Below are 24,999 nucleotides of genomic sequence, written 5' to 3'. Positions count from 1 at the left end.
AACAGGTGGAAGAGAACTTGGAGAGGTGGAGGTATGCACTTGAAGACAGAATGAAAGCCAGCCTTAGTAAGACAGAGTACCTGTGTGTGAATGAGAGGGAGGCAGGTGGAACAATGAGGCTACAAGGAGGTCAGAGGACACAAAGGTTCAGGACTTCAAGTACTTAGGGTCAACTGTCCAGGAAAACAGGGAGTGTGGTAAAGAGGTGAAGAAGAGAGTCCAGGCAGGATGGAGTGGATGGAGTAAAATTTCAGGAGTGATTTGTAACAAAAAGGTGGCAGCAAAAGGTCAAAGGAAAGGTTTACAGACAGTGGTGAGAGCAGCTGTGTTGTATGGTTTGGAGACAGTGGGACTGACAAAAAGACAGGAGACAGAATAGGAAGTGTCAGAGCTGAAGATGTTGAGGTTCTCCTTGGCAGTGACAAGGATGGACAGGGTTAGGAATGAGGTCATCAGAGGAACAGCACAGGTTGAACGACTGAGATGGTTTGGACATGTGCAGAGGAGGGACAGTGGGTATATTGGTAGAAGGATGTTAGAGGCAGCTGCCAGGAAAAAGACAAAGAGGAGATATATGGATGCAGTTAGAGAGGACATGGACGTAGGTGGACTGAGGACAGAGGACGCAGAAGACAGAGTTAGATGGAGGAGGATGACTCGCTGTGGAGACCCCTGAACAGGGAACAGTTGAAAAGAAAAAAGATTTATATTTCAGGCTGAGATAGCTTTAATAGAATGAGTAGTTTATGGAGGAAAAAATAAATTAATAATAGTATTTTTTACAGTTATGTAAGGTAGTCAATCCCCCCAGGAACAGTTGTTGTCATAAAGTTAAAGGACCTTCAGAGAGTTAAAAGTGCAGTCAGAGAGTGACAGATACAGGTACATGGTTACCATAGTGACCCTAAAGAACCACTATCAGCAGCTTTCACATTTTTCTTCTGAGCCTGGTTCTCTTTACTCATTTCTTCACTACTGAGTTTTTATAAAGAAAGATGACGGACATTAACACATGTTTCACTTCAGATAAAGGCCTCAATTTTAAAAAGGATCTTATTGCTACATAACTAATTTGTTTCTCAAGGTTAAAATTCAAATCAAATTTCACCCCCAATATTTTTACGTGAGATTTTACAAATGGCTTCAAACTACTCAAAGCACTGATATTTCCACTGGGATCAAGAACAACAACTTCAGTTATTTCCTCAATTAAATTTAATAGGTTTTAAGGCAGGGGTAGGCAGCCCTGGTCCTCAGGGCCACTATTCTGCATGTTTTCCTTGTTTCTCTGCTCCAACACACCTGATTCAGAGGTTAAATCACCTCTTCTTGTTCTGCAGAAGCCTGTTAATCACCCATTGATTCAAATCAGTCTGAGCCATTTGGTAAAGATCTAACATAAAATTGTGCCCATCACCTGAACAGAAACAGTAAAAAAAACTCACCTGCAGTTTTCCCCACAGTCGACACTTACTGCAGCCAACACAGTCCATGATCCGAGAAATGTTTTTAAAATGGAGTCGGAATTCCTCCTGATTAAAAACATGAAGGTGTTGATAATGGGGGTTTAGAATCAGAAACAGAACCATTCCTCCTGTGTGCTGTCTGAAACCTCCTCTACACATAACAATTAAAACAGATTTAAACCAATTACATCCAACAAAAAAGTTCAATAGAGACTAAAGAAGAAGACTAAGTATGTTTTCAACCCTTTTTCCAACAATAATGCTGAAACATACAGTTGAGGTCTAAAGGGCTTTTAATGATTTTTGTGAATTGCTGTTTGTTCCAAGGTGTGATGAATATACAATATCTAACTTAAATGATTTTTAAAAATGGCTTTGGATTTACCTTTTTTTTAAATCATACATTATACACATACAGGATTAATCTGAGATCATCTAAGTTGCTGCTCTCTGTTGCATTACTCTGCAACACAGAGGAGAATAATAATAGAAGAGATTCTTTAAATGTGGTTACAGCGTTCTCTGATAAACATCTATTATAATGAAATTTCCTCTCAGTGGCTGTGTAGTCAGTCAATATAAACTCAAAGTTTATTAAAAAATGGTCAGACAGAACAGGATTGTGAGGATGTATTAGTAAGTCCTTACTCTATATGACATATGTCTGAACCAGATCAAGAGTCTGATGAAGAGAATGAGTAGATTTGTGGATATTTTGGGTAAAACCAATTGACTTTATTGAATTATTAAATTCTATGTTTAAGCTTTCACTTTCAACATCCACATGAATATTGAAATCCACACTATTATGACTTTATCTATATTCAATAATAAGTCGGACAAAAAAATCTGAGAATTCAGAACTCCACTTCCACCTGTTCTTCTAGGACCATGAAAATTTAGATAATTATCAGAAATGGATTAATTTATACTAACAAACTGCTGTTGTAGCCATGTTTCTGTAAGACAAAATAAATCAGTTATCAAATCTTTAACTAACACAGACTTAGAGGAGAGAGATCTTATGTTCAGTAATCCACATTTAATGATTTTATCTGTTTGTTCTGGTAAAGTAACTGTTTATTTTTATGATTTATTTTTCTAAATATTTTTTGGTGTCTTTAATTTGGGCCATGGACGAACTGACACTGTTTCAATGGGGGCTTGGGTGGGTAAGAGGAGAAGCAGCAGAGAGGTGCTGGACTGGTCCCTGGGTTGTCAATAATTTGGATGATGAACAAAATCGGCCAAATTCCTTGAAAGAAGAGCGGCTCCACCCAAAGTGGGATGGATGCCATCTCTCCACATCAAACCAGGTTTTCCCTCAAAAAGCGCTGCAATTATCTATGTAGCCCACGTTGTTTTCAGGACACCACCTGGACAGTCAGTGGTTGAACGACGACATGTGACTAAACATCTATGGAGTCTGACAGTTTTTGCACAGTAACACCCCGAAGCAACATTCATTTTAGTGACCTCTGACCTCTGACTTGCGTAACCAGGTGTCATTACCACCGACGTGAAGAACAATCTTACTGTATACCCAGAAAAGACAGGGGGTGTGGTTTTTGGACATGAGCATCTTAGGAACAAATTTTGCAGCTTTTTATTTACACTGGGTGGCATTAAAGCTTCAGTAGGTAACTTTTATAAAAGTGTATTTTATTTTACACATAATGACAGTGTGTTAAAACTGTCACTATGTCCTGACAGTAAAATATGAGACAGATAATCTGTGCAGAAATATGCCTAATCAGAGCAGGAGGAGTGATTGACAGACCTGCTTATTTACTGGCTTGTCATGTTGCTCAAATAATGTACTAGCAAACCTTATCTAACATTACATATTGCTAAAATAATTATTTACATACAGTAGCTACCGTTATGTTAGCTTACTTGTAGAAAGAGTGCAACGTTACAAAGTTACATTATATGGAACGTTACTGCAAAATACATGATTTGAAGACCAAGTTTGGAACCGAAGTATGGGCAAGCCATAGCCAATATAAAGCATATTGTTGATGTTTTGTCCCTACCACTGAATGTGCCAAAACTGTTAATTCATCGGTGGCCCTGCTGACAAGCCTGCGTGTTCACGGAAGGCTCCCCAGTGGATGAGGAGCTGAGGGAGGGAGGGCTGTAGCGCAGCAGAGAACAAGGGGGAGGGGCCTGTAAGGTGGGTTGGTTTGTTTTTTTCAAATTTTCAGGCTAAGTCCATGGTTTTCTCAGAACTCCCAATTGCAGCTTTAATTTGGCCTCCAGTTCTAATGTAAAGAACCTTGGTGCTATTTTTGATCAGGATATGTCTTTTAACCCCCACATTAAACATGTTACTAGGATCACTTTCCTCCACCTGCATAATATCATTAAAATTCGAAACATCTGGTCTCAAAATGGTGCAGAAAAACTGGTCCATGCATTTATCATGCCTAGGCTGGATTAGTGTAATTCTTAATTATCTGAGAGTCCATAAACTCTTAAAAAAGTCTTCAGTTGTTCCAAAATGCTGCTGCCAGAGTTCTGATGAGAGTCAGGAGGAGAGATCATGTTTCTCCAGTTTTAGCTTCTCTCCATTGGCTCTCTGTCAAATTCAGAATAAAATCTAAAGTCTTATTTCTAACATACAAAGCTCTCATCAACCAAGCTCCATCTTATATTAAAGATCTTATTGATCCATATATTTTCCTAACAGAGCACTTCCCTCTCTGACTGCTGGTTTACTTCTGGTTCCTGGAGTTTCTAAACGTAGAACAGGAGGCAGAGCTTTCAGTTCTCAGGCTCCTCTCTGTCTGTGAGGCTGACACCCTGTCTACTTTTAAGATTTTCCTTTCTGATAAATCCTATAGTTAAGGTTGGTTTAGGTTTCCTGAGCTCTCCCTTAGTTATACTGTTATAGGCTGAGACTGCTGGAGGATAAATTAACCATATTTCCTCGCTCTGCTGCTGTCTTTACTTTCTCTACTGTAATTATTTCTGTCATTAACATGTTTTTCTTTCTTTCTTCCAGTAGAAACTCCACCTGGAGCAGTCATTCTGTGTTTGTCTGTGTCTCCATCCTGTCCTCTAACCCCAGCCGGTTGAAGCAGAAGCTGCTCATCCTGAGCCTGGTTCTGGTTCTGGTTCTGCTGGAGGTTTCTTCCTGTTAAAAGAGAGTTTTTCCTTTCCACTGTTGACAATGTGCTGCTCAGGATCAGAGACTGCAATGAAGTCAAGATTGAATGCAATCTGCTGGCTTCCTTAGAGAGATAACTTTTACTAATTGGCTCTTTATAATGTCTGTGAATCTTTTTGTACAGTGTCCTGAGATGACTTTTGTTGTGACTTGGCACTATAAAAATAAACTGAATTGAAAAAACTGCGTTTGGGAGAGTCATGGTGAGGCTTTTTGGTAAAAAAAAAAACACTGTACCAACTGTCAGACGTGGTGGTAGAGGTAGCATCATGCTGTGGTGCATTGCACAAAGTAGATGGAATAATGAAAAAGGATTACCTTCTAATTATTCAACTCTACCTCAAATCAACATCTAGACAGTTGAAACATGGACACAGTGGGTGTTTCAACAGGACCATGATCCCAAACACTCTGACGTGGTCTCTGATTGGATAAAACTAGCTAACTGGAAATGGCCTTCCAAAGCCCTAACCTCAACCCCAAATCTGTGGATTATGATTAAAAGCCAGGTTTGTGCCAGGAAACCAACCAATTTAAATGAACTTGACCAATCCTGCTGAGAAGAGTGTTCTCATCAGCCAGACTCACCAGGTGCTTATTGACGGATAAAATAAAGCCAGTGGTCCACAACACAGCCTTCATAAAAGGACTTATATTCCCACTTTTTATGAAATTGTGAATATCTTGAGTTTTTAAATAGTTTGATATCCCTCAAATTTTTATCTGATTCATTGTCAGAAAAATTTTCAGCACAGTTTTAACACTTTTTAAAATGTGCTGACTTTCCCATCTCCACAGCTGAATGCTGTAAAATTAGAACTAATAAACAGTACATGCTTTTGTCTTATTGCTGGGAGTGAGAACAAAATGGATAAACACACATAAGTTTGCAACCCCACTTTAAAGCTGCTCTGTTTGCTCCATTGATCAGGTGCTTGTGGTGTAGATGCAGCTTGCTAACGGACATTCACCCAAATATTAATGCTGATGTGTTGATATATTTGAGCTTGTGTGTATAATTCTGGCACTGTGTGAATTTAAACAACAAATTTGACCTTGTTTTTAAAAACCTTTGAAGTTGTATGTTATATAATCATTAACTCTAGAAAAAGAAGAGTTGAAATAAATCTGAAATTAATCTGACATGATGAGTGGATGTAAACTTCTGACTGTAACTGTATGATTTATGTTATTTAAAGTTTTACCTTTAATGTCTTGGCTTCCATTTTGTGTCCAGCAAACATGGACTTCTCATCAAAATGCATTGGGAAAGCTCTGAAAGACAAAAACAGCTGATATGTGTTAAAATCCCCTGTAAAGCAGGATTTAGTGCAGGACGCATGTCTTCAGAAACTGAAATATTTATATCTGCAGCTGTAAAAACATGCTCAGAATTACCAGGCTCTCTGCATAAAAAAACAGACAAAAGGAAACAACTTTACAAACAATGTGATTACACACATAATGTAGAAACTTCTGCACTTCTTGTGTTTTATGAACACACTGCAGGGAACTGGAAACGTAAGAAAACTGTTGAATGTGCAAACTAACATCCTCCATAAAATGTTTTCTGCTGCTACTTGTATAGTTCCACTCTTGTTCCTGAAAATAAAACTAGGCCCCCTTCACACTGAATGATAACCTCACCATGCTCCTCAGGACCTACGGAACCTATTTGGAAAACTTCCTTTGTTTTGAACTTCAGGATCCAGCAACATGCTAGCAGGATGGTACCACTACTGGTATCACATCTGTGCTTGGATGTTTCCATGACCTTGTTTTGATCTGCAGAATTATCTTATAGATGGGAGTTTCTGAGCTTCCAGCATCAGTGTCAGCCTTGCTCTGAGGGAGAAAACACCATCAGTAGCATGAAAAGATGCAAGAGAAAAGGATTTCTGTGCAAATCCTCAACAACATCCCCGGTTCTTCCTTCTTTTTCTGGCAGGCCTGATCATGACGAGAACACGTGCTTCTTGTTTGATGCTGGTGAAGGACTTCATTCATCTGGGACATGTAATCCTAGTAAATTAAAACAACAACAACTGGACTTCTATTCTGTAGCTGAAGACGTTTCGCTTCTCATCCGAGGACCTTTCTCAAAAGCTCCTTGGACACACACACACACACACATATATATACACACATATATATATATATATATATATATATATATATATATGAAATATTGCTGTTGTTTTGTGACTGCCAATGAACCACATCTGATCCAGCAGCTCTAACAAACCTTCACCACAGCCAGTCACTATCTGCTTGAAATCCTTTAAAACAATCCTTGAATCTGGATTGTGATCTGCATCACCACCAAAATCTAATCAGTATTCTCAACATTTTCACCCTTTTTTTGTTACATTTATTTCCAAAATCTTGTTGGAATGAAAACTGATTTATATTGTAGCATATCTAGTTTCTTTTAGGTCTGAGAGGTTATATGTTCAGGATTTTGTTTGAAGTGGGATTATGGATGCATTAAAATGCATCAATAATTCTTTAATAACCACATCCCAGCCCTCTGAATCGAAACTGAATCCAACTGTGAGATGTCTAAAAATTCCTACCTGTAGTTCTTAATATGCCTCAGAAGACCTCACCAAAATCCTGTAAAGACCATCCAGTGTGAAGTGGGTGTTTACTGTTTTCTGTTGTCGTGTCCTTACTTGATTTCATTGAAGATCTGCAGCAGCAGGTCCTTGGTTTCTCCATCCTCTGGAACATTTCCAGTGTACAGGCTGACGATGGCTCGCTCAAAGTATGGCGCCACCTTGTAGAGAGCTCGCAGTTCTATCAGATACAGGAAGTAGAGGTTCTTCAGCCGCCGGGTGCCCTCAGCCTTTGTCTCAGCCGTGTCAAAGCGCTGACGGAACTCGTGGATGTTTGGTCCCCATACGGTGTGGCTCCAGCTCTCTGCCATGACAGGAACAGCACTTCACCACGTGACACACAGCTCCATTTTGTTCAATAATTATTTCACAAAGTTCTGTTTGGGGACTTTTTAGGGGTTTTTGTGTTGTATTTTTCCAACATTAAAACAAAATAAACCTACTGAAAAATCTGACTCAGGTTCACTGTGTTCTGACCAAGATTTGACTTCTGAAAAGTTTCACTACTTTTGTTCAAGAAAATGATATTTATGAAAAGAAAAGTGTGCTATATCTTAAAAAAAAGCTTATATTACCAAACCAATAAAACATTTTGCATTCTTTCCTTAATGTAAAACAAAATGTTGGTGACTGTTATTGAGGGAGGATGTCATGTTGTAAAGTAAAGGTTCCCAGACTGGGGGATGCTAGAGAGCTCAGGGATGGTGTCAGATTCATCGTACCCGTTGCTCACGGTGTCTTTTCACAAAACAAACAGCAAGGATGTGGAAAGTAGTGAAACCAGTAAGCTCATCTCCCAACCCAAACATCAATAAATGGGTTGGATACTTTTGAGGAACTCATCTGTTTTTAAGCTGATTCAAAGCGGTGAAAAAGCCGGTCAATTTCATCTTTACGTACCTTTAAAAAGAGATTCATTCTCATTTGAAGTTTAAACGTAATTTGTAAAAGGAAACATGACTGATACACTTATATTTCCATCACAGTGGTAATGTAGTGATTATTACAATTAGTCCCATAGCTGGGGAAGGAAAACTATTCTGATCCGCTTCAGATGATTATCCAAAGATCTTCTTAGGGTTTGGGAACGATTCAAAGCATTGGAAACATGATTTCTTCCATAATTAATTATTATGTCCAGTGGTGGCTGGAATAATACCAAACTGTTACAGAAAAGTTGCAGCAAAGTGCAACAAAGTGGGGTGGTGCAGGAAGGGGGGCTCTGAGGAGAAAAGGCTGGGAACCCCTGGTGTAAAGGAACTCTTAGTGTGATTGTGATGAGATCTGCAAAATGATTGTGAACCCATGTGATGATGGCCTTACCATCCAGCAGGTACTCGGCACACAGGTGGATGTTGATGCTGCTGTGTAGGCCAGAAATGAGTCTGTAGAAAACTCTTTTTTCCAAACACAAACCTGCACAGTAAGTGAAGTGCAGTCAGGTTAAAATGTAAATCAGGTCCTTTTAGAAATGTTAGAAAACAAAATTCAATTCATTTTTGACAGCTAAAAAAATAACATTCAGAAAGTCAATTTATTGGTCTCACAGTATCAAGTACAAATGAACACACCAGTAAATAGTCAATGTTCTTCTTTCGAATGCAAAAGATTAGAAAGATTAGAAAACTATATGAGTAGAAAAGCAGAAATATGGGGTGGAACTCACCTTCAAGCCACTTGTAGAACCCCTCTCCTGCAACGTGACACACAAATAGGAACCACAAAAAGCTTAAAAAAGGCTTAAAAAAGAAAAAAAAAAGTTCTTGTTCAGCTAGTTGCATTTTACTCACCATCATCATCTCCTGAACAAAGAACAACAGAGGAGAAAAAAGAAAAATACTTTGTTTAATTGAAAAACAGAGATGATTAAACACTGAACAAATGCATATCTACATAAATCCAATAAGATGCAGAGAGAAAAACACAACTATCAGCTATTAGCTACTATTATTATTATCTATTATCTTAGATTCAAAGGTAATGAGTTTGAAGATAATAATAACAAAGGCATCACAGAGATTATAAAATGTCCACGCATTATTTATGTTTTTATTCTAATTTGGGTTGGTTGTTTACAGGCTGAAAATTTAGTGTAAATAAGACAATGATCGACTGAACCATGACCTTCGTGCCACAGTGTGTATGTACCTGTGACTTATGTATGTATGTTGTTGGGAAATGTTGGTGCAGAGTTATTGTTGATATAGGAAAATCACAGGGTGCAGGATTCAAATCTCAGCACAGCCAGCCTCCAAGCAACTTTGGTTGTGTAATGAGTGGGAAACATGCAAATGATGCCATGCTGGCTTGAACATCACCCAAATTAACAAAGTTTTGCCTCAGATGTTGGGGAACATGGACATTCTGATGTTAAATGAGCCAAAACAGTACAAATGTTGGAATGCAACTATAAAAGCACTACCTAAAGAAAGGGCCTATACGGGAAGAACAAATACAACAGTAATCAATTTTTTCTTTGTTGTAACAATGCTTCTTGGCAATAAATCGTATCCTTTTTGTTTACTATAAATGGTGCCACATTTATAAAGAAAATGCATTTGTGTGTTGAGCATCAGAATCAAGTATGTGAAAAAACTTGCTAAATCTTCTCTGACTCTTGTTTGGATACACCTTCATAAAATGGGAATGGTTGGTGATAATAACTTCCTGTTTGTGGCACATTAGTATATGGGAGGGGGAAAACTTTTCAAGATGGGTGGTGACCATGGTGGCCATTTTGAAGTTGGCCATTTTGGATCCAACTTTTGTTATTTCAATGGGCAGAGGGTCATGTGACACATCAAACTTATTGGGAATTTCACAAGAATAAACAATGGTGTGCTTGGTTTTAACACAACTTTATTCTTTCATGAGTTATTTACAAATTTCTAACTACTTATAAAATGTGTTCAAAGTGCTGCCTATTGTGTTGGATTGTCAATGCAACACTCTTCTCCCACTTCCACTTCCAGGAAAGTGGATTGGTCGCTGTGGGCCAGTTGAATGGCCCCCAAGGTCTCCCAATCTGACCCCCTTAGACTTTTATCTTTGGGGTCATCTGAAGGCGATTGTCTCTGCTGTGAAGATACGAGATGTGCAGCACCTGAAACTACTGGAAGCCTGTGCTAGCATTCCTCCTGCGGTGTTGCTATCAGTGTGTGAAGAGTGGGAGAGGAGGGTTGCATCGACAATCCAACACAATGGGCAACCTCACCACTGTTGGAGTGCTACTATGAGAGTAAGCCTAGAGAGAGAGGCTATATGGGAAGTATGTGGGATCTATGGAAACATAGGTACCCATCATCCAAATTCACTATGAAACACTTTGCAGTTTGGTCTTTGAACCCATTGTTCCAACATTCGAGCGAAACCTGCTATCACATCGTATTTCCATTTTGTTGACTTACAACCTGGAATTTAAATGAATTTTTATTTTGTTTATTATATTTCTACCAAAAAAGTATTTCAGATTAATGAAATTAAATTTTAAAAACTTGCTTTCAATAATATTAAAAAAATATTAAACTTAAAAATGGTGCATGAAAGCATATGGCATTCATTCAGCCCCCCCACTTTCTGCAGCAGTTTCACCATTAAGTCTCTTTAGGTCCATCTCTGTATTCTTGGTCCATCTAAGCACTGGACTTTTTTTCTGTTCTTCATGACCAAACTGCTGCAGCTCCTTCAGGTTGGAAGGGTGCTGCTTGTGTCCAATGATCTTAAAATCAATCCAGAGATTCTCTGTTAGATGGAGGTCTGGGCTTTGACTGGACCATTTAACTGGTTCTCCTTAAACCAATAGAGTGTTTAGTGTCAATGTCCTGCTGGAAAGTGAACCTCCATCCTGGTCTTTAATAAACATCCCAACAGCATGATGCGGCCCCCACCATGCTTCACTGTAGGGATGGGGTTCTCAGCATAATGGGAGGTGGTAGATTTGCCTCAAACATGGTGCTATCCTTGATGCTTAGTCTCATCTGAGCACAGCACCTTGTTCCACATGTTTGGGGAAGAAATTCCAAACAGTCCAGCTTTTTTTTTTTCTAACCCTGCCCCTTTTTCTTGCTACTCCTTCATTAGTCCCAGCTCTGTGCAGCTTCTGGTGGTCCTAAGGATAGATCCTCCCATCTTTGTGGAAGAGTTGCAGCTCCATCAGAGTTATCTGTGGCCTCATGGATGTTTTTCTGATTAATACCCTTCTCACGCATTTGTGAGTTTTGGTGGACAACCCTCTCTTGGCAGGTTTGTTGTGGTGGCATCGACTTTCCATTTTCTAATAATGGGTTTAATGGAGTTTTGTGGAACGTTCTGGGATATGTCTGTGTCTGTGTGCGTGTGTAATATATATATATATATATATATATGTATATAAATTTGGTGTAATATAATATTCAATATCTAAGCTTCACTTTTTGTATCTGGAGCAGAGACTCGCTGGTACTGATTCTGTTGTTGCATTTGAGCAATGACGCCGTCTTTTATACTGGCAATGTTCTCTGTCCTCCTTGACTGAATAGATTCTTCAACTGCTCTGAAGGTGAGGGGGATTCAAGTAAATTTTAACTCAGTACAAAAAATGTAAATATGACAAAACATTTTATATGATGATATGATACAAAAAGCAAAGCTCTTGAAAATGTGCTTTTTAATTTGATAAATTTAGTAAATATATATATATTTTTAAATTGTCTTTTCAATTTCAGAAGTATTTTGAAGTATTTTTGGAGAATGACTGCACTCAATAGCAAATAGCACTTAATATTATTATGATTATTTGAATAAGTATTTCAGAAAGTCCAGCACACTATCTGTCCTGTTGCTTTGTTTCCTGCCATGGAAAACAGGAAACAAAGGAACTTAGGAATATTATTTGTACTCACCTCGGCTAGGAGCCAGAGGGTTCAGAGGTCGGTACACTGATCTGGGCCTGTTAACACAAAAGCAAGAAATCACTGATTTATATTCAAATTAAGAAAACTAAATGTAGATTCTAAATAGTATTCCCATTTATTGCAGAAATAGTTTTTAGATTGCTTTGCAGAATTTATTCTAAAACAATAAAACCCAGCATTGGATTAACAGTAAAAACATGAATGTCCCATATCTTTTAAAGTTTTACAGAGTCTGGGCAGTTTTTAGTATTTTTAGAGAAGGATGGATAAGACCTAATTAAATATAAACATAAAGTCCTTGTATGAGTGTCAGGCCACTGAGATCCAGTTCATGTTGTGCTCAGCTGCTGCCAGTGTCCCAGGGGATTTAATGCTGCTGAGGTGACTCCACGGTGGGATTTCTAACTTTTGACATGTTTTCAAAAACACAACAGTTCAACTTGTTTGGACCTGCTCTATGTGTACAATATTTTCTGAAAAAAAGAGAACTTTTCACTTAATAAACTGCATTTTTCTTTGTCAAAATAAACTCATGTAACAAATGTTCCAACTAGAAGGTGTAAAGACACAACCGGTGTGTGTGTGTGTGTGTGTGTGACTGTCTCTCACTTGAAGCAGTTTTCCTCATAGATGCTGTTCCAGACTCTCCAGGCAGAAGGACCCTTATATCCAGTGTATCGCTCTGGATTGAGCAGCAGATCCACATACTCAGCATCTGGAGAGGTTTCATCTGAAACACACACACACACACACACACACACACACACACATTCACTGAGGGAATGCATATCATCCACCACTTTTTATGCCAGAGTTTTAGAGTATGATCATCTTATGTTTAGAAATGACAGAGTTGTAGCTGCTTTGGTCAAATCTTGAAAACAACATGTCATGTGATCTCACGTTCTGTTAGCTCTTGGAATGTGTGTAGTGAATGACTCTCAGCTACTACCAAACTAAAATTTTAGTCAATATAGAATTAAATATAGAATATTGCATTTTTTTGTGTGAGCTCAGGTCAATTAGCTGTGATGAGCCATACTGAACTGGGTTGACTCCAAACAGTCTGTTTACTTGTACATTTAAAGATTACTTTCTAATATTTTCACTGAAATTCATTCAGTGGTTGATTAGAAACAGCCAAACAGAACTGACTCCAACAACTCAATGCAATATATAGAGCTTAAAGTATGTAGTGGAATGATGCTCAGCTACTACCTCACCAATTTTAGCTCAATATCTGCAAAATTGGCTGAGTTATAGCCATTTTTATATTCTGAAGTTAGTTGGCTGGGTTGGCCATTTTGAAGTGGGTTGACTCCAAAGGTCATTGCTGTAGATGTACATCCAATATTACTTTCTGAGAACTTTTTACTCTCGATACAATAAAGATGTGCAAACACACACAGATATTGCTTTGCTTTTAGCAGCGGGGGATAAAAAGCTCAGAATGGTTTTTGTACTTTGGCTCTGATGGAGGTTTTCTTCCTGTTAAAAAAGAGTCAATGGTATCCTCAGCAATCTCCTCCATAACCCTCCCAAACAATCACACACACACCACCTCTCACCCTCAACCACAAACACACACTCCCTTAGTAAAATGGTAAATGGTAAATGGCTTGCACTTATATAGCGCTTTATGTAGTCCAAGGACCCCAAAGCGCTGAGAACCTCATATTTTAGATAGGACAATAAGATAAACATTTACAATAAAACTTCTGACTAATTCTGACATTGTAGGTATTTAAGGCATGAGGTTCTAAATATAAAATTTTTTTAAATCCATAATGGTTTTAGACAGGAAAAAAAACATTTGTGGATCTCTGCAGCTGAAAGTCAAACACACAAAAGGTAAAAGTGTTGTCATTCATCGAAGGATGAATGATGTTTGAGTAAGATGAAATGCTAATAGTGGATGAAGAATGTCATTTTGGATATGTGAAGTGTTCACTTTGACCACGAAGAACTGAATTGTAAATATTGAGAACACTTATCAAATCTGAAACATAGACTTTTTTTAGGATTCTTACAAAGGCAGCCAGAAGGTGTGGAAGTCCCAGCCTGAGGTTTCCTGTGAAAGAGCCTATTAAATTAGGTCTTTTTAATTTTTAATAAAAAATGACATTTTTCAAAGTAAATAATTTCCACCATTTGGTCAATGTATCATGGTGAACTTCTAAAAAGAATCAAAAAGTTCAATTTGTCTTTTTTTTGCACTATAAAAACCATGATGAGGTTAATAGCATTTAAGGGAATGTGGTTCAGATTGGTTTGTTCGATTTAGTTTTGTGTTTAATAGTAAATTTTGTCCTGACAATGAAGCAGAATGAAGGTCAGAGAAACAAAAAGACTCACCATCCAGCTCACAGAAGTGATCCTGAGCGTCGTCATGTCTTGCCCAATCAGCAAACGCCTCTTTACTCTGGTTACTGCAACAAAATATAACATAAAAATCATGTGTTACATGAAATAAAATATCAGACTGCAGCAGTATAAAGCGTAAAGAATAATTATTATTTTACAAAGTAGCACATACATCTGTGTCATCAGCTATAAATGTAAGTTTTAGTCAGCAGATTTCAAACAACTCTACAGCAGCAACCTGTCAGGGCCTTTTAAGGGCCTCTGATTATTTATGTTTATTAAAAATGAAAAGCATGAATATTTATCATATTGTAAGGCTGTTATTGGTAAGAACTGCAACTGGAACATTTATGTTTTATGTTTTTTAACTTACTTACACTTTTCATATCAATTATGAATTGTATTTATTAATTGCCTGTATAATATACTGAATGAACTTGTCTGATTCTTATGTTTTTCATTTAGCAGTAAACAGTATCTAGACAATTAACTCCTTAAAACAGGTAAATGAACACACACAGGTCAGATGTTGTGATGTCCTGCTGAGATGTTTCCTCCACCTAAGTTTAGTAGATTTCCAGTCCTCAGGATATGTTTCTACTTTTACAATAGACAAAAGGAAATCAGGATCTTTTCTTTTAGAATTTAACTAAAAATACTGCTGCTTCAAACACCAGATGTTAAAAAGAAAGCATGGTGAAGCTGGTGGGGTAACAGATCTCGGGGAACACAATTTGACACAACACCGCTTAGAAACAGCATAAAAAAGCTAATGTAAACCCAGTTCCTAGTCTAAAAGTGCCCTCTGAAATTCTTTCTCTTAAAAAGTAACCTGTTTAACTGTACAGAGTGGATTTAGCAGCTTAAAACACTTTTGGTGTTTTTTTATTATTAGTTGGCAGTTCATCAATGGCTATGTGTGCCTCGTTTTCAGATGTCAAATGCAAAAGAAAACCTTTTAGAAGGTTAAAACAACTGTTTTATTGTCAGCTGGCTGAAAGTGCTCCCATATTTTAGTCCCCTTCAGTCGTTGGAAACCTTTTCTAACTTGTTTCATTTTGCCACTGCTGCAGCTGCAGACTGCAGCTCCTCTGATATGCAGCACATACTAGAGATGTGGAGAAAATCTGTTGTTGTTTCAACTGATACATTGAGGAAAATAAAAGAAAATCACAAAATTATATGTTGACCAAAGATATAGATACTGATGATTTTCAGAGGTCAACCAGCTTGTTTCACATGCTGGAGTAGATTCTCAGTCATCTGGGATCCAGGATGTGGCAAATACAAAAAGGAAAAAATAAATAAATGGATTATGAAATCTGAGACCTCCTCCTCAGTTAGTTCTTCTTGTTTGACATACAGTGCCTTGCAAAAGTATTCACCCCGTTGGATGCCATCTGCCTTTATTGCTCACAATAAATATAAATTGTCCTTCTTAAATGTGGTTAAATTATTTGTATGGTAGGCTTTTAAATGCAAAATGAATGCTTGTTGCCCTCCAACACGGACTTGATGTAACACAGCTGGACAACATGGATGTTTCTGGATCTTAAAACTGTCACATTCTGAAGAGGAGATAAGCTACTCCTGACTGCACCCCACAGTGTTATAAATGAATTCACAGAGGTGAAAACAATAACTTGCCTTGTAGGGACTGCCCCTTCAGACAACTCTGTGCAACCACTGGCTTGTTCCCTCGTCGGAAAATAAATGAATTTAACCAAATCCATCGACTCTGTCATTATTATTTAAATTTTTATTCTTCATTTTAAATTGATTTAATTAACAAGAACGAAGGCCAATTTACAGTAATCTTTTGCAAGATGAATATATATGCGTGCTCCCTCGCGGGGGCGTGCCTGATCAGTTTTCAGCACGACACCGGCCATCCTTCTTTCAAATGGTATCAGTTTGGTACGCCCTTACCCCCACCTGTGCCTGACATGCTCTGGTGGTGGTCAGTTAGTCACTTTTTTGCCTCCACCATAAAATCTGACCACTTTTCTTCACCTCGGCCCCGGTCCTCTCTGTCTGCAATGTTGTGTGGATGTGTTTGACTAAATAACATACACGAAATGTCAATTTTTTTTAGATTTGATTTCAGTTCAGCTTTAAGTTCTGTCTGAAGTCAAACTGCCAGCAGTGTTTTGTGGGATGGCAGGAAACATTGGACCTAGCATATTATCTGCAGCCACAGATAAACAAGTCTGTGGTCTCACCTCAGGGTGCTGTTGATGGCCCCCAGCTCTTTGGCCTGTTCACATTCTGACACATCTGACAGTGAATTGGATGCCTGGGAGTACTACAGAGGGAAGTGGGAGAAGGTTAGTATGTCACAGCTAAATCACCTGTAGTCTACAAACATTTGTGTCATATTCTTTATGCATTTTCAAACCGTTTAATTTTTGTTCTTGCTGGGAACAACATTGGGTTATTATGTGATACAAATTAAGGTTGACCTGACTTATATAGACAGAAATATTTTTAAAATTCCTGCCAGATGTGACCGCTGGATTCCCTGGTGCTGCTGCTGGTGCTATTTATGTGAACTCCATGTAAGTAACTATGTAATGTAAATTAGATGACAATGTAGAAGTCTATGAAAAAGCTTTTTGCATGAACTTTTCCTGCATGGAAATTTTGAAGATTGTCGTTGTTTTAAGATAAACAAAATCCTCTTTGGTCTTGGTTTCCTTCAGACTAGGCTTTAGCTCATCAGTTCTGCCAGATGTAAACTGAGTTGTTCAAGAGGCTATCTTCAACAGATAAGATTTTAATAGTTTATCATTTTTACACAAAAGCCCTACTCAAAGTGGTCAGACATTCCCTTTGAAGATGCTTCAGGTCTTCAAAGTGAAAACAAAAGTAGTCTTATTATGTTGCATGATGTCTCAGTAGAACAGGGGTGTCAGACTCCAGTCAGCTCATTGATTTCCATTGGTTAGGATTTATTGACTCTTTACTGCACACCACCAAAGGTGAAGGCAGATCAACAACATTTTTGCCAATGTCTGTGTGTATGTTTGTTTTAAAATGTTATTTTCAAGTTTTGACCAAAATGGATACAACTACATCATTTCTCAACATCAGATGATCTTAGTCTAGAACTCTGGCATGAAAGGTCATAGACGATACGAATTCTTTCAAAGGAATGCCAGGCCTTTAATTTCATCAGATACTGTTTTTCACACAAACATGAGTACTGTAAAGTGACCATTTACCCCTCCAGTTGGCTATAACAGAAACTGCTGGGTGTTTAAAGCTGGAAAGCATTCAGTCCACAGCCTCCATCTGGAAACCTTCAGAGGAGACAAGTGCCAGATCCTACACTTTACCCTGTTTGCATGTGTGTGTTGGCACAAAATTAACTACAAAGATAAGAAGTGCTGGAAAAAAATGCAGCTGGTTGGGCCTCATTGGCCTTGAAGTTGTTACAGGTGTTTGATATCTAAAATTGAACACTAACCTTTAAATCACATAGAGTTTTACATTAAAAAACCATAATTAACTGCTGACAACAGATTCATACTTTTGATCTGATGTGAAAAACTGTCAGCTATGTCATTGTTTCTCAAACCTTGTGTTGGTCCAGTCCACACAGAGACACCAAAAACAACAATCTTCATTTTGGAAAGTGTTTTCAAAAGTATCTGATTTTTTTCCACCAAAGTATTAGTTTATGTGTCAACAGGACAAGAAAACACAGAAGTTCTTTTTTAATTATCCAGAGTAGTGTAGACGGGGACTAAATCACCATTTGTAATCAATCATTAACTTGCTTGAACTATTAAGGCTATTTTGTTTTCTTTTTCCATGCTTTCCTTCTTATTTCCTGATACAAAAATACTCTGCGCATAGTAGAATGTTGAGTCTGCTTCGATGTCGGAATTAATTAAACTCCCATTAAATTAAATCCAGACAACTAAAACATTGCAGTAGAAAAATTGTACTTAAACATTGTGTAGTTTACTACATCTATATATCAACACATTGTGTGTATTGAAGATATTCCCCACCCCTGCATTTAAATATATGTACTCATAGTTAAAAATAGTTATATTTTTTATTTTTGTGAATTTATTGAGGTTTTTTAAAACTCTAACATTCTATTAAAAGACAAAAAACAACAATAATAATACAGAAACTAATATATTAGTCTTTACAGATATATCTTTTCTTACCTTGTTGTAGTTTCCAGACTTGATGCCAACTGGGACTTTACTCTGTAAGACAAAGATTTTTGTTTTCTTTTCTTTTTTTATTGTTTGTTTTCCACAGCAACCTTTCTTAACCTTAGTACATCCATTTGAAGGAGTATATTTAGTTTTTTTATTTAATGGTACAGATAATTAATCAGAAATATGCTGAACCTATGTTTATTTAAGTAAAGAGAAATATCACATTTCATGTAAGTCATAATGAAATCTATGACTTTGTCAGTGAAAAGGGACTGCATGGAGCAAGTCCAAATGTGTGTGACCTCATACCTCAGGGCAAGGCTCCACATGGCAGTCTTTGATAGAGCAGTGTCCATCATCAGGCCAGAAAGGACACGGTCGCTTGAGGTTCACCTGAAGGAAACAGTCACTGTGGTTTAACGATTTTGGTTCAACAAAGTCAACCCTTTGATGGAGTCACTTTAGGCTGGAGACACACTAAACAATTTCCAGTTTTTACAGATTTTAGACTTGGAGTACACAGTAACAGATCAGTTACAGAAAATTGTTACATGATGACTAAAAGACTAGGGATCACACACTTAATAACTGTCAAACCAACAACTGCATCAAACTCTTGCAAGGGAGAAGTTTAAAGAGGTAAAAAAAAACAGACAACAATTGGTTTGCTGCTGGTGCTTTCTGCACAGTTAATTGCTCTTCTAACGCTACTTCCTGTGTACCACCCTCTCTTTTTTATTGGCTGTTGGCAACATGTGTTTGAAACTGGGTCAGTAATCAATTCACACTACCTGACTGTGTCCAGATTCACCTCCAGAAATTCAACCATGACCATGACTGAGATCAGGTTGGGTCAGTCACACTAACAAATTATTGTGTCAACTAGCCATGCCAACTGTCCCTGACTACTGCAGACTGGGGCAGACTTTGTTGAACTGGAAATTGTGGTTAAAATCTGGCAATAATCAAGCAGTGTGTTCTCAGGTTAAGTGAAACTAAAATAAATTCTAGGGTCTTTAACAAACCAAACAGATTTTATTTAAATTTCAAATTTTATATGACAGATAAGATGTCGTTTGTCACATGATCACAAGACAGAACTAGAACTACAAGCAGTTGTGACAGAGGTCAATACCCCCCCAATACATGTCCCTCCAACCATTGCCCCCCCCAATCCTCCAAGGACTTGTTGAACCACCGGTGTGTAGATTCACAAGTCAATCTTAATGCCTATTTCAGTCCCCGAGCTCTTAAAAGAGTTTGAAGGCTAGTTTGCCACACAAACAAGGTGCCTCCAACCCAAGAAAGCCATTTATTTTCCTTTGTACAATGTCAGAAAATTGTGAGTTTTCAGAATAACATAATTAGTAAAACTATTAGTAGAAGAGATACCTTTTACTGCTTTTAGAAAATGAAACAAGCCAGTAACTGATGAATGATCTATTAGTGTTTTATTCATTGTTTAAGAATGCACATTTTGGGGTGTAACAGTGTCAACATGTCTGAACATACAAAATTTCAGAATATGCAAAAAACTTCACATATTCAAAGCAAAAATTTAAGCATTTATAGGAAAGGTCTGAATGGACTTGCGACCTGTCCAGGGTGTCCCCCGCCTCTCGCACAGTGACTGCTGGGGATAGGCACCAGCTCCCCGCGACTCAGAATGGAGAAGCGGGTAAAGAAAATGGATGGATGGATGGATAGGAAAGGTCTGAAAAAAGGACTGGTAGTTTTGTGCTGATTGACATCATAGCTGTATAGTAAAAAGCAATAGCTATTTTCCAAAGTTCTGGAAAAAAAATAAAAAACTTTCAGACTTTAAAAAAAGAGCATAAGTTTCTCCATGCAGAATGCTTGGGGTCTATTGTTGTAGCTATGTGTATGTGTGTGTATGTCATATATAGCCCTATTTGTTCCACTTTCACTTCAAGCTCGGGTCCTCTATCAGAGAGGCCTGGGAGCTTGCGGGTGACTACTGTGTCATTCAAATCAATTAATCTCTAATTAGGGCTTTAAAGACACACTGTTAATCAATTAATACAAAAAGTTTACTGTAAACTTTTATAAGTGGACTATACTTACATAACACCTTTCTAGCCATCCAGGCTACTCAAGGCACTTTGCAACAATCTGTGCCCTCATTTACCCATCCACAGACACATACATACAGCACTCACCTACATCGCTACAAAGCTAATCTGAATAAATCATTCTATGGAGTCTAAATCAGTGCTTGAAACTCCATTCATACACTGATGGGGCACACATCAGTTATCAAAGGTACACATCGATTACTTCTCTTGAAGAGAAGTAATCTCCACTAAATCCTTGTGTGTATAAAGCAGCAAAACTTACCCTGTAGTATCTAAAGTAATCTCTCTCAGTCAGCTTCTTGATGCGAGGGTAAATCTTGAAGTTGTTGAAAATGTCTATGCTTTCAACATCACAGAAGCAGTCATCCAAGACTCCAGTGAGCTGAAACAGAGCAGAAAGATGTTGTGAAACGGATGCACTTCTCATTTATTAAATTTTTTTTGCACACAATTTCAAGTGGCTTATCATCCAGTTCATACGCTGGAAATCCTGCTCAGATCCAGCGGTGAGAGCAGTGTTCGCTTATCTCAGCTATTACTGCCTTGACTGTTGGTCTGTGATTTAAGGTAACTCATCTTCCAGCCAGCAAACAGTTTAAACTTATATCCTTAAAAAGTAGGAGTTTTTTTTAGGTCTCAAAAGAGTAAAAGACTGTGTCCACATGTGTCAGTCAGCATCAACTTAAGCCCCTTTTCCACTGGCTCTACTTCAGAAGCCCCACTCTACTCGGCCAGGCTTGGCTCGGCTCTATAAAAAGGCATCGCCTTGCCACCGGCCAGTTTGGTCGGTAGCAGAGGAATGCCTCCTTGTGTTGCAGGTGGGGAGGGAGGGGGGATGAGTGTGCGCTACCAAAACTTGGTGTCATTTGTGAAGACAACAGAAGCGCTATGGACAACGTTGGCCCTGTGTTGTTGCTGTTTTTTAAACTTATGGTGATTCTCCTGAGCCTTCAGGAAGAGAGGCGCAGTGGAAGAAATGCTCTGGATGCTGCGATTGTTGCGCGGAGTAGGACAGCTGTTATCCACCGGAGATTTCAGGCTTTACAGGCCTTCAGCTGGGGGACAGACGGCAGAAACGCTGCAGGGTAAGCTAACGCTGTTGTTTATATTCCTATTACTTCGCTACCGTTCCAAAATTGTCTATCGTTGTTTTCTTTGCTCTTTATGCTTGCATCTGGCCACACCCACGACCAATGAGTGAACGGGAGCTAAGCTTGCGCCGTCCACGAAGAAGGGCTGGCCCAGCTGGCCCGACTCCAAAGCAGGGACAGAAAAACCAGGGACCGGCCTCAAAAAAATGCTAGTGGAAACGCGCGCAAAGCAAGCCGAGTAGAGTGGAGCCGGGACCTTTAGAGCCAGTGGAAAAGGGGCATTTGCTGCCACAGATAACTGATCTTCAGAAAAAAAATGACTGGAACTCATCCAATCTAAAATTTGGTGTGGTAGTAGCTGAGAGTTAGAAGCAACACATACTCTGATTTCTATGCATTGTGGGATATTTCTGTCTAAATCTTTAGCAATAAGTGTTTGTAACAACCCAATCTTTCTGTTAGCACGTCTCATAAAACACTGGACACATTTTATTGAAACTCTAATCACTGACTACACACTATATTGCCAAAAACATTTGCTCATCTCCCTTTATATGCATATAAAGTAATATCCCATTCCTTTGCAGCTATAAAAGCTTCATCTCTTCTGGGAAGGATTTCCACAAGTTTTAGGAATGTATTTAAGGGAATTTTTTACCATTCTTCTGGAAGTACATTTATGAGGTCAGACACTGATGTTGGACAAGAAGGCCTGGGTTGCATCTCCACTATATTTCATCCCAAAGGTGTTCTGTCAGGTTGAGGTGAAGACTGTGCACAGCAAACTCACTCATTCATGTCTTTATGGATCTTGCTTTGTGCACTGGTGCACAGTCATGTTGGCAGGGGAAGGGGCCATTCCCAAACTGCTCCCCTCAACTTTGGGAGCATGAAATTGTCCAAAATGTCTTGGTATGCTGAAGCATTAGGAATTCCTTTCACTGGAACTAAGCAGCCAAGCTCAACTCCTGAAAAACAACCCCATACCAAAATCCCCCCTTCACCAAACTTTACACTTGGAACAATGCAGTCAGACAAGTTATGTTCGCGTGACAACTGCCAAGCCCAGATTTGCTCTTCAGATTGCTAGACAGAAGTGTGATTTGTCCCTCTAGAGAACACATCTGCCCTTCTCTAGAGTCCAGTGACATCATGCTTTACACCACTGCATATGATGTGTTGCAGTGCACTTGGTGATATAAGGCTTGGATGAAGCTGCTTGGCCATGGAATCCCATTCCATGACGCTCACTACACACTGATCTTGAGCTAATCTGAAGACCTTGTAAAGTTTGGAGGTCTCTAGCTATTGACTCTGCAGAACATTGGCGACCTCTGTGCACTATGCACCTCAGCATCCGCTGAGCCCACTCTGTGAGTTTATGTGGCCTAGCACTTCATGGCTGGGTTGCTGTCATTCGCAATTGCTTCCATTTTGTTATCATACCACTAGCAGATGTCTGTGAAATATTTAGTAGCTAGAAAATGTTATGACTGGACTTGTGATAGGATGCACAAGTGGCATCCTATCACAGTACCATGTCAGAATTCACTGAGCTCCTGAGAGTACCACATTCTTTCACAAATGTTTGTAGAAGCAGTTTGCATGCCTAGCTGCTTGATTTCATACACCGGTGAACAGCTCGTCCTAGGGGATACCAAGGTGTTTCCAAGGGCTGCATAATTCCTCTGGGCAGTAGAGCCAGAAAACCTCCAAAGGGAAGCATACAGGAGGCATTCTAATCAGATGCCCAGACCACCTCAACTGCCTTCTTTCGATGCAAAGGAGCAGCGACTCTAATCCAAGCTTCCACCGCATGACTGAGCTCCTCATCTTACCTAAGGCTGAGCCCGGCCAGGATCTCGTTCTTTCAGGCATAATCCAAACTTCATAATCGTAGGTGTTTATGAACTTCTACTAATCCCATATAGCTGTAAAAACTAAAAATACACACCAAACAAAAGCTTGAGACTCAGGAGTGTAAGACTATCTGATCAAGGGGGGCAGTGGAGGGGGTGGCCACCAGTTGATTTTCACTCCTGTCTCATCCTACTACCAAAGAAAAAAATCTTGTCCCATCCCACTACCGGTAAAATAACTCCTGTTCCCACTTCAGAATGACTCCTGTACCACTCCCATTTATTTCTTCATTTAGTCTTTAAGAAATACATTGAATTTGACCTTCTCCCCATTTTTTCTTAGATTACTTTGTGTTCTGTAGTTTTATTTCAAAAGATATGGTAACCAGAACCGTTCATCTGTGGTAAAATAGGAAGGCATTTATTGCCTTAATCCAAACAAAAAACCTTCACTAAAGGGCACAAAACGGTAATAATACAGGGTTCCCCCCAGTGTATTATAAGCCTGGCAGGCCACCAGGCTTTGGTGACCCGGCCTCCAGGCTAAGCTCTGCTTGTTTATTATAAATACGTCATTTTTTATACACATTTTATTCCACATGCTCCCTCAAAACCGCTACCTTTATCTACCTCACCGTGCTAGGGTACGCGCACCAACAGTGACGCAATCGCACTGTGACTTAAATTAGGATTCAAATTAGGTGCTATCAATTAGTAGTTATTGTGTGAATGCTTTCAAGCATTCACACCATTGTTTTCCTGTTTCTCTTTATTATTCTTTAACTATTCCGTACGTTTTTCGGCATCTATCGCAGGCTGCAATTTTTAAGCAATTTCAGCCATTCAGGTATCAAAACGTTCAGCTCGTTCAGGAGAAGGGTGCTATGACTTTTGGTATTGATATCTTTTAAGGTTTTTAAAATATTAAGGTTTTTCAGCAATTTTTTTTCTCATTGAAATACATTGAACTCCATTCAAGGTTTGAAGAAAACATAAGACATTCAACTCTTACTGTATGATTCAGCTTTTTGATATCTTGTATAGTTTTTTATAATCTCTGTTTAAAAAAGTGAAAACTTTTAGTGTCACTCTCGTCTTGTGCTGCGTTGCCGCGGTGATAGAATTTAGAATGTTCAGCTAAGAATCTGAGCTGAACATTCTGAACAAGAGAATTGTTCAGGTGTTCTGAGGCATTGTTCTGCTGTTTCAAGGGTTTTTTGATTTTTATTGACTGTTCAGCTGTTTTAATGTCTTTTCAGG

General features: G+C 38.7%; 1 protein-coding gene across 2 annotated transcripts in view; it reads right to left on the bottom strand.

Moving 5' to 3' along the window:
• Positions 1-24,999, bottom strand: part of ero1b (endoplasmic reticulum oxidoreductase 1 beta) — a 35,982-nt gene that overhangs the window by 5,053 nt on the left and 5,930 nt on the right. For both annotated transcript variants that reach the window (XM_017435668.3, XM_017435669.3), the window contains exons 2-14: positions 21,052-21,171; positions 19,003-19,086; positions 18,697-18,738; positions 16,735-16,817; positions 14,504-14,577; positions 12,758-12,878; positions 12,137-12,183; positions 9,047-9,058; positions 8,923-8,949; positions 8,580-8,672; positions 7,314-7,560; positions 5,844-5,913; positions 1,446-1,532 (exon numbers count right to left, since the gene is read on the bottom strand). In XM_017435668.3, the coding sequence (XP_017291157.1) occupies positions 1,446-1,532; positions 5,844-5,913; positions 7,314-7,560; positions 8,580-8,672; positions 8,923-8,949; positions 9,047-9,058; positions 12,137-12,183; positions 12,758-12,878; positions 14,504-14,577; positions 16,735-16,817; positions 18,697-18,738; positions 19,003-19,086; positions 21,052-21,171 (1,107 nt within the window). The remainder of the gene's footprint in view (positions 1-1,445; positions 1,533-5,843; positions 5,914-7,313; positions 7,561-8,579; positions 8,673-8,922; positions 8,950-9,046; positions 9,059-12,136; positions 12,184-12,757; positions 12,879-14,503; positions 14,578-16,734; positions 16,818-18,696; positions 18,739-19,002; positions 19,087-21,051; positions 21,172-24,999) is intronic.

The sequence above is a fragment of the Kryptolebias marmoratus genome, linkage group LG6 (assembly GCF_001649575.2).
Source record: "Kryptolebias marmoratus isolate JLee-2015 linkage group LG6, ASM164957v2, whole genome shotgun sequence".
In the NCBI taxonomy this organism is placed as follows: domain Eukaryota; kingdom Metazoa; phylum Chordata; class Actinopteri; order Cyprinodontiformes; family Rivulidae; genus Kryptolebias; species Kryptolebias marmoratus.
This window is presented reverse-complemented; position numbering and strand designations above follow the sequence as displayed.